General features: G+C 40.2%; 1 protein-coding gene across 4 annotated transcripts in view; it reads right to left on the bottom strand.

Moving 5' to 3' along the window:
• Window positions 1-291: 291 nt before the first annotated feature.
• Window positions 292-10,143, bottom strand: part of LOC109901290 (mineralocorticoid receptor) — a 97,134-nt gene continuing 87,282 nt past the window's right edge. For all 4 annotated transcript variants that reach the window (XM_031837873.1, XM_031837875.1, XM_031837874.1 and 1 more), the window contains exons 8-9: window positions 8,518-8,675; window positions 292-6,633 (exon numbers count right to left, since the gene is read on the bottom strand). In XM_031837873.1, the coding sequence (XP_031693733.1) occupies window positions 6,478-6,633; window positions 8,518-8,675 (314 nt within the window). In that variant the 3' untranslated portion in view covers window positions 292-6,477. The remainder of the gene's footprint in view (window positions 6,634-8,517; window positions 8,676-10,143) is intronic.

The following is a 10,143-nucleotide window of genomic DNA, read 5'->3' as shown; positions in this document are numbered from 1 at the left end:
CTTAAGTCTATGAGCAAAAAAAAAAAACATTTGATCAGTTCATGTTAGCAAAACAAACATGCATTTGGATAACATGCTAAATTCTCTCCCTCTCAACTCTCGTTCTTCTCTTCCTGGCACATCTTAATTAGTCATCTGGCTCTCTATCCCTCCTCCCATCCTCCTACTCCAATTTTCCCAGTCCTGGATCTATATATACAGATTGGATAAGCCAGTGGCCCGAGCTGTGTGCATTCCCTCTGGTTTTCCTCTTTCAGACTCGATGTTACTTACAAACTGCAAATCAAAAAATGACTTTGTTAACGGTTTTATTGGAATCTCTTGATAGTTTTGCAAACAGTAATGGCAAATATCTGCTTCAAGATATACAGTTTGTAGTAGGAACTAGTTTTTATTCACGCTGAAGGATATTCATGTACTGTGGATAGTTGCTGACAAATATTGTACAAAGCATTGGATTAAAAATGTATTTTGGGATAAAAACAAACCAGGTGCTATCAATAGGAAATGCTGAGCTTGGATGTGGCTTTGGGGATATGGCTTAGTCAATATACGGGGTTAATCTTTGTTAAAATGTTTAATGCTGTGGCTCCATTACAACTAACTGTCAAATAATCGGTGACGTAGGACAGAAATCGATGGTAAGCTACATAGTGAGCTCAAAGTATTAGGACAGTGACACATTGTTGGTTGTTTTGGCTCTGTACTGCAGCACTTTGGATTTGGAATGATACAATGACTGGAGGTTAAAGAGTAGACTGTCAACTTTAATTTGAGGGTATTTTCATCATCGGGTGAATCGTTTAGAAAGTACAGCACTTTTTGTACATTGTCGTCGTCCCCCCCATTTTAGGGGACCAAAAGTAATAGCACAAATTCACTTGTGTAATAAAGTAGTCTAAAGTTCAGTATTTGGTCCCATATCCTAGCATTATGATACACTTTAACCTCTCATAGTCATTGCATCATTTCAAATCTAAAAGTGCTGAAGTAGAGCCAAAACACGTGTCACTGTCCCAATACTTTTGGAGTTTACTGAACATCCATGTCCTTGCACAGAGAATTTAATGCTGTAAAGGTTGAGTAATATGCTTTTTTGTTTAGAATCTATCAGAATTGAAAGTCCTCATTTGATCTATATGCATACTGTAATTGAGATGGTTGGAAATCCCTTTGTACAAATGCATAGTGTTGTACTGTAGAAGGATGAGCAGATAACCACTAACTTATTTCTGAACAAGGCAGTAGGCCATATACAGTAGAACTTCCATTGGGAGCACTGCAAAATCTGAGACCAAGCCAACTAAACCTGTGAACAGTCATGATGCATCCATATCTCAATGATACAAATGGTTGTTTCTAGAAATCCCAGGGTAGCACAGTTTGGGTTCTATATTATCACCAGTATTGGAGTCGCATTCATTTAGGTGTCACTTTCAGTCAACCCAATAGTTATACCCCAATAAGCCTTTTCCTCTAATTCAAATGGTATGTCCAGATTATTTCCTAAATAGATTGGAAGTGTAGTCAAATGAATCCCAAGTGTGGTGACCACATCAACCTGTGAGTTGGAACCTTAATAGCTGAACAAACTGAAGAGGCAAGAGTATTTTCAACCTACTCTATTTCAGCTTTAATCAGTTTTTTGATTGCTTGATTTTAGTGTGGTGCTATTAAATCACATATCGCCAAGGGGTTTGGTAATCATGTCAACAGCATTGATCCATAGTTTGGTACTGTCTACTCTCTCTAACAAAGAAATTACATATGTTTGCCTATTTTTTTTAGTCACATTGACATAAAATGCAAAATAAAAGTACAAAACAAATCAGATAAACAGTTAACATTATTTGTAAAGGAAGAAGAAAAAGACGACATACATTTCTGTTCTTTCTCTAACATTCAGGTAGGTAAGTGTCTGTCACAATGTTTGGTACTTTCATAACTCACTCTAACCCGTTGGCTTTTTGTAGCCTGGTCCCAGATCTGTTTGTACTGTCTTGCCAACTCCTGCCAATCATTATCATGTTTGGCATCACAATGGCTGGCAAGAGTTGACAATACTGCACAAACAGATTTGGGAGCAGGCTAGCTTTTTTGTGTGAACCTTGTGCCATTTCTTTCTATGACCCAAAACGACAACATAAAGTGGGAGCCGCATGAACTGCAGATATTCCAACAATATGTAAATTAAAGGAAAAATCCACTCAAACTACCGATTTTTTTTTTAAATTTGTTTCATTAGTCCCCTGTTGATACAGTCTCAATGTTTTGCATGTCAGCAGTCAAAGTTTCAAGATATACGTTTTTTCAATAAGCAAAGTAACTTTGGTGCTTTCAAGACAAAAAAAAACGGGATAAAATCATGTTGGTGATCTTCAGGGTTAGAAAGTCAGAGCTCTAGAAATATGCCAGAGTTTCCAACTTGGAATTCCGAGTTGAAAGACGGTTCAAATTCTACATCTTGACAATTTGACAATTTGACTAATGAAGTAAACTTTTTTTTTATTCTTTTAAACGATTAACAGTGGACTAATGAAACCAATACCAAAATAGTTTCGGACCGGATTATTCCTTTTAAAGTAGAAATGTTTTTTACACTACTCAAACATAATGACTCTGTATTATTTACAATATATACTGTAAAATGTTAAATCAGGTGAGATAAAAAGGCACAATTTTCCCTTCTTAAATACAATGTAAACATCTCATCAAAAAAAGCATGCATAAACATTTCACTTTACAAAAAAAGTTCTGTTTTTAGACAAAGTACTTAAATATTGTTTCCAGCAAAATATAATTCTTTCAAAAATACTTTTCCCATCCGTCCTATGAACCTTTTTTGACACTTTTTGAAAAATAAAAAGGAGAGGGTAAAGGAGTAAAACGAGAAGAAAAAGAATAGCAGTTCTTTACAGCGTGTCTTTAGGGTCCTTCAGTTCACAACTTCAACACAGCAATGTACAAAAGGGATATGGATGGACAGTCTGCAAAATGAGACCGTTTAAGCATAGGGACTGGCTTTCTTTAATCGTGATCCTCCTGCTATTGTCTGTTCTATACGTCCAACTCTGGACAGCTTCCTACAAAGTAGAACCTATAGTGAAACACCAACAGCACCTTAAAGGGGAGTTCACATTTTTGAAGTGAACTATCCCTTTAAACTATAGGCCTTATTCATGCAGGGTCTCTCCGTATATATTCACATTTAGTTATCAACCAGACACACAACGTTCTAGCTGGGTTAATGCCTCAATTGTCACATCTCTTCTGTACAAATCTAATTCAGGCAATTAGGATATTCCGCATAATCCTATAGAACGTAGGAAAACTAACAATGCCCTCGAAAAAAGCAGATCAACTTTGCTCGTGCTTGCCAGGGGAAAAAAACAACAACCACACACCCTCACAAATGAGGTGAAACGATGGAACCAAACGCCCCCTCTGTTTTTCCTCTCGAAAGACTCTCTCTCACGCTATTCAGTAGCATCATAGTGTTCCACAATGATTAAGCAGTCAGTCAATCTGGTGTGAAACAAGTAAGAATCAGACCTGGGTTCAAGTACTATTTGAAATTGTTTCAAATTCTTTAATGTACTTAATTGAGCTTGACTTTTGCAATGGAACCAATTGAAATGCAAACCCCACCCACCTGACAGTCCTGGCAGACTAAAGCAAACGCTCTAAGTAGTTTGAAAGGTTTCAAATCAAGTTTGAACCCAGGTCTGGTAAGAATGGTCCAGATGACTGGCCATACATCTAGAGTTGGCCCAAAGACAAGATGGACAACACAAAATCAGGACAGGTGGTCAATGCAATGAGTCAATCATTTATCAGCAGTATCAACATGTACTTCCAAAACAGTTTCTGTACAACAGTGGGGGAAATGTGACTGTAACCTAAGCAAGTGCCATTGCATTTACTGTATGTATTTGCCTCTTGCCAGGTAAATTTGAATACATTATGCATTTACTTAAAGCACTGACTGTAGAGTAATGGCATTTTCCAACGTCCAGTTCCAATATCAACGCCATACAGTATGTTTGAAGGTTATTGTATCTAATCAGGGTTGGGGAGTTACATGTAATCTGATTACAAAAAAATGCAACTGTAATCAGTTACTTTACCAGCACAAATATTATCCGATTACGGATGCCTACTTTTAAAAACCTAGATTACTTTTAAATTCAGAATGTATGTTTGTGAAAAATCCATTACGACACCTTTCTGTTTTCTTAATGAGAAAGGCGCAAGTTTAAGTTTGTTCCACCTGAGCGGGTCTGATCACAAGTCTGAGACCACTGACACACACAATGCGTTTGATGGATTATTTTTGTCATCTTCTGTCTCTTAAGGGCAAAGTAATCCAAAAGTACCTGGAAGTAATCAGATTGCATTACTGAGTTTGGGTAATACGAAAATACGTTACTGATGAACATTTTAGACAGGTAGCTAGTAACAGATTACATTTAGAAAGTAACCTATCCAACCCTGTATCTAATGTTGATAATGTTAGTTACCAGAAAAGTGTTATTTCGTCATCTTTGCGTTTACAAAAAGAAGCACCTTAGGTGTGAATTGTCTGGTTTATGAAACCGAAAACCTTTGCAACAACACTCTTACAAAATGCTTCATTACTATTTCTGGAAACGGTAGATAAGTGTCGGTTGACTTCACAAAGGGTGCTGGTTTGGATGCACTGTAAGTACGTAGAAATAGACCAAGAAATGGGTGCTCTGATGTTTTCACTATGCTGTATAACTCAGGGGTTCTCAGTGGGCTCCACATCTCAAAAATGTATCATTTATTTTTGTACTTTTATTATTACTAACAGACTAAACAAATCTGGGCCAAGGGATCTGTGGAATAATACTATATAAAGGGTGTAATACATATTATTAATCTACTGTACAATTGATGTTCTTAACCCTGGGGAACATCGGCCTGGGAGGCTCACAGGGATATTGGTATCCACAGTACTCAATCAAAATTATCAATATTCCAAATTAATTATTCCCCCAAAATGTTTTTATATGCACTGTAATTCAACATTTAAACAGCTAAGTTTTATCTCTGCCTCATGGCAAAATGTGTAGAATTTTGGGATATTAGCTTTAAAGCTACAACAACGAGAAATCGACCCCATGACAAAATGTGTAGAATTGCAGGAATTTACCTTTGAAAATGGCAACGTTTTCTCTCCGATGCCAAGGGCCTTTTTCCCAGGGCCCAAGACTTGGTTCGTCCAGCCATGCACTGCCAAAGTCCTAGTAAAAATCATTTTATGCCATTTTTAGTCATTAGTTGTGTTCTGATTATGAATGGGTTTCTGATTTGCTATGAAAAAGGTGTCACAGCCCCAAAAAGTTGAGAACCCCTGGATAACTAACTGGGTGTACCGCCGTCAACCGCATTAAGATGTGAGGGAAAAGTCGTCATTGTGAATCCATCATGTGTTTCCATACTCCTGCACCTATTTTGGATGGAATTAATCTACTGACAAATGTTGCGTAGTTAATCATCTACATATCAGAAAGCCTTCACGTATGACATGGCAGATTCACTTTTAACTGTTACTCAACTTTTTTCACACTTGATCACACAAAACACCGTACTTTGAAAATTCTTAATTTTGAAGTTTTTGCATATTAATAAGAGTTTACGTTTTTGATCGTTATACAACGTTAAAACAATTTAAGTTATGTGGGCATTTGGGTGTTGTAATGCACACCACTGCAGAACAAAAGTGGAATTGGTTAGCTTTTTATGCAACTATTCAGTTTATTGTTAAGCTTGTATAGCCCTTGGAGTATGTTCAAATAGACCTTGATCCTCTCACAGAAACCCTACATTTAGTCTTTGTCATGAAAAAAGTATATGTTGCCATGTAACCTAATGACAATACACTGCATAGCAACATCTAAGCATTGTTTTCCATATTGTCAGAGTAGTAGTATCCATGAATCAATGCAAAAGCACAGTTATCTGACATTTTTCAGGATGGTAAGATGGTCTGTGTGTTACTGTGTGCGTGCTGCATTACTGTACACGTGGGTCTGTGTGAATGTATGGATTGTAGCGCAACCAAAAAAATGTATGGCTTCGTATCCATAGAAAAACATCATCGTCTTTGGGGGGTGCGCACGCTAAGGGTCGGGATGCTGCTTTGTCACATTTTTAAAAGTCCTCGTCAGTGCGTTTTCCTTGGCTCTGAGATGTCACTCACTCAGCGTCACCTCTAACCGGCGGACGGAGACTGCAGTGTGGGGGACTCAACTTCCTCCACCTCTCTTCCTGTCCCTCACGTGTCACTTCCTGTCCCATTTGAGAAAGGAGAGGGGGCAGCAGATCGACTGGCTGGCATAGTAGTTAGGCCACTCCTGAGGCTAGGGTCCTTCTTTAGCCTTCCTCCTCTCCCACTCCTCCCCCTCATTATTTCATTCTCTCTCCTCTCTTCCTCCCAAGGACTCAGTACAGTCACTTCTTGTGGAAGTAGAGGGTGTGTGTGTTGCCCGACTCCACCTTTGGTATCTGGTCACTGATTATCTCCACCAGCATCTCTGGAAACTCCACCTTCAGAGCCTGAGACTCACGGAACGTGTAGAAACAGAAGTCTAGCAGGTTCCCCACCAGCTAGAGGACAGAGAGAGAGAGGTTATTGATTGATCCCTCCATGTTATTTGTCACATAGAGACTAACAGTGAAATGTGTCCTTCCCAACAATGCAGAGAAATGTAGAAAAAAAGAACATGGAATAAATACACATTGAGAGCGGAGGAGGGAGAGCGGGAAGGAGTTGTAGTTTGATAGAGTCCAGCTGTGTTTGCATAGGGATTTCATTGGCTTATCATGAAGTGTGAATAATACACAGTACAATCAAAGCCTCGTTCTTGGAAGTTGGGGTTAACTTTGTGCCCTGGGAAACTTGAATTGGCATTTCCCTTTTCTGACGTGTGTTCGTTTACCGTACCTTATTCAGAGTGATGCCACCTACCATAGCCAGATCCTTAGGTTAACGTTGTCATGGCATTGTGTTCGGTTACCTTACTGTACCTTATTCAGAGTGATGCCACCTACCATAGCCAGATCCTTAGGTTAACGTTGTCATGGCATTGTGTTCGGTTACCTTACCGTACCTTATTCAGAGTGATGCCACCTACCATAGCCAGATCCTTAGGTTAACGTTGTCATGGCATTGTGTTCGGTTACCTTACCGTACCTTATTCAGAGTGATGCCACCTACCATAGCCAGATCCTTAGGTTAACGTTGTCATGGCATTGATGACTAATTGTTTATCGGTTAGGGGTCACGACTCATGAGTCTGACGTACCACTAGGGGGTGCTACTGATTCTCAATAGACGATACCTCTTCTACATAGGGCATCGTTTCCAAAACTAGGTGTTGCATGAATTGAAAATGGGATCACGAGGGAAACTCTGGAGGGGGGGAATAAATATAATAATGGCTTGGTTCATAGAACCAGGGTTACGTCAGTAACCTCTGGTAGCTGCTAGATGCAGTTGTAATAAACAGAGCGGTTTTTGTTTTCTTCCTACAAATGCGTCTCTTTTGAACGGTTTAAGCTACAAAATATTATGACCCCATCACTGAAGGAGAAGACTCTCAGGAACACATGTCTACAATGCCCACAAACAGTGCAGAACAGAGTGGACAAGACCAGGCACTAAATCAGACGGGGGCACTAAATGACCAGGCACTAAATGAAGATCTATGATCTTCAGTGTAGAAAAGAACAAGGTTATTGCCTGATGATCTTCTGAACTTCCCAATACCTTTCTGATGCATGTCAATCACTTCAAATCCTACTTCCTTCAAAAGTATGGTTTGGCAGACTGATTTTAGACTGTCATAGCCCCAATATCAGGGACTTTTCCCAGCATTTGTGAGATGTGAGTAGTTTCCCTAATGCTTCTAGCTCCTAATGTTTCACCACATGCTAAGTTGTCCTTGCATAACCCCTGCAGTCAGTGCATTTAGTTAGGGGGACAGTTGTATTGACCCACCACTCTGAGCCTGGACATTGATTCCTCCATGTTCCATTTATTCACCAATATAGGGCAATCTCTGCCCATTCCAAAATAAACACCCTTTAGGGCTAGTCATTGGAATGTAATCTGTTGTTTCAGAGATACTACCATACATTTTTAAACTCCAGTCAGGGGACCTGCTATTTGAACTTGCTCTGTGTATGTGAAATGGCTAGCTAGTTAGCGGTGGTGCGTGTTAATAGCGTTTCAATCGGTGACGTCACTCGCTCTGAGGCCTTGAAGTAGAGATTTGGATTTGTGGAGCGATGTGTAACAATGCTTCGTGGGTGTCAGTTGTCTGTGTGCAGAGGGTCCCTGGTTCGAGCCCGGGTCAGGGCGAGGGGACGGATGAAAGCTATACTGTTACATATGCATAGCATAGAGGAGGCTTGTTGATGGGACTTGGCATGGTGATGTGGGTCCAGTGCCTGATGTTATGGATACAGTGATGTGGGTCCAGTACTTACATCATGCATGGCGTCCAGTAGCTTGGTGAGCTGGAAGAAGCGTTGCCACGTCTGTCCAGAGTTGTTGGTGGCCTTGCCCACAGACCTCCTCAGCTCCTTGATGTAGTTCACTCTCATCTCCTCAAACGCTGCCTGGTTCTTTAGACCCTCTTTGGGAACTAAGAGGAGAGAGGAAGCCAAAAGGTAAGTATTAATGGGAGGTGTAAACAACTAGCCTGCATAACAAGACTACATAAAATGTATTGTATAAGCACATGGCAATTTGACCTAAACTTGACCTTACCGAGAACATTTGATTTGACCACCCTACAGTTATAACCATGACATAAGTTGTCATAACATGTCATTTTAATCAATTACCTTTTTTATTCTTTTTTTTTTTTCATTATTGTTGACCAACCACATCAACCCTTTGTCCCTTCACCCATTAATTCAGTACATGGTAGTTGTCCTCTTTTTTTTTTTACTTAAAGCGTCAGTCAAATTTATATATTTTTTTTATTTCACCTTTATTTAACCAGGTAGGCTAGTTGAGAACAAGTTCTCATTTGCAACTGCGACCTGGCCAAGATAAAGCATAGCAGTGTGAGCAGACAACAAAGAGTTACACATGGAGTAAACAATTAACAAGTCAATAACACAGTAGAAAAAAAAGAAAAAAAGAGTCTATATACATTGTGTGCAAAAGGCATGAGGAGGTATTAACACTGGAGTGATGAATGATCAGATGGTCATATACAGGTAGAGATATTGGTGTGCAAAAGAGCAGAAAAGTAAATAAATATAAACAGTATGGGGAAGAGGTAGGTACAATTGGGTGGGCTATTTACCGATGGACTATGTACAGCTGCAGCGATCGGTTAGCTGCTCAGATAGCAGATGTTTGAAGTTGGTGAGGGAGATAAGTCTCTAACTTCAGCGATTTTTGCAATTCGTTCCAGTCACAGGCAGCAGAGAACTGGAACGAAAGGAGGCCAAATGAGGTGTTGGCTTTAGGGATGATCAGTGAGATACACCTGCTGGAGCGCCTGCTACGGGTGGGTGTTACCATCATGACCAGTGAACTGAGATAAGGCGGAGCTTTACCTAGCATGGACTTGTAGATGACCTGGAGCCAGTGGGTCTGGCGACGAATATGTAGCGAGGGCCAGCCGACTAGAGCATACAGGTCGCAGTGGTGGGTGGTATAAGGTGCTTTAGTAACAAAACGGATGGCACTGTGATAGACTGCATCCAGTTTGCTGAGTAGTGTTGGAAGCCATTTTGTAGATGACATCGCCGAAGTCGAGGATCGGTAGGATAGTCAGTTTTACTAGGGTAAGTTTGGCGGCGTGAGTGAAGGAGGCTTTGTTGCGGAATAGAAAGCCGACTCTAGATTTGATTTTAGATTGGAGATGTTTGATATGAGTATGGAAGGAGAGTTTACAGTCTAGCCAGACACCTAGGTACTTATAGATGTCCACATATTCTAGGTCGGAACCATCCAGGGTGGTGATGCTAGTTGGGCGTGCGGGTGCAGGCAGCGAACGGTTGAAAAGCATGCATTTGGTTTTACTATCGTTTAAGAGCAGTTGGAGGCCACGGAAGGAGTGTTGTGTGGCATTGAAGCTCGTTTGGAGGTTAGAT

Source organism: Oncorhynchus kisutch, linkage group LG12, assembly GCF_002021735.2.
Source record: "Oncorhynchus kisutch isolate 150728-3 linkage group LG12, Okis_V2, whole genome shotgun sequence".
Taxonomy (NCBI): domain Eukaryota; kingdom Metazoa; phylum Chordata; class Actinopteri; order Salmoniformes; family Salmonidae; genus Oncorhynchus; species Oncorhynchus kisutch.
This window is presented reverse-complemented; position numbering and strand designations above follow the sequence as displayed.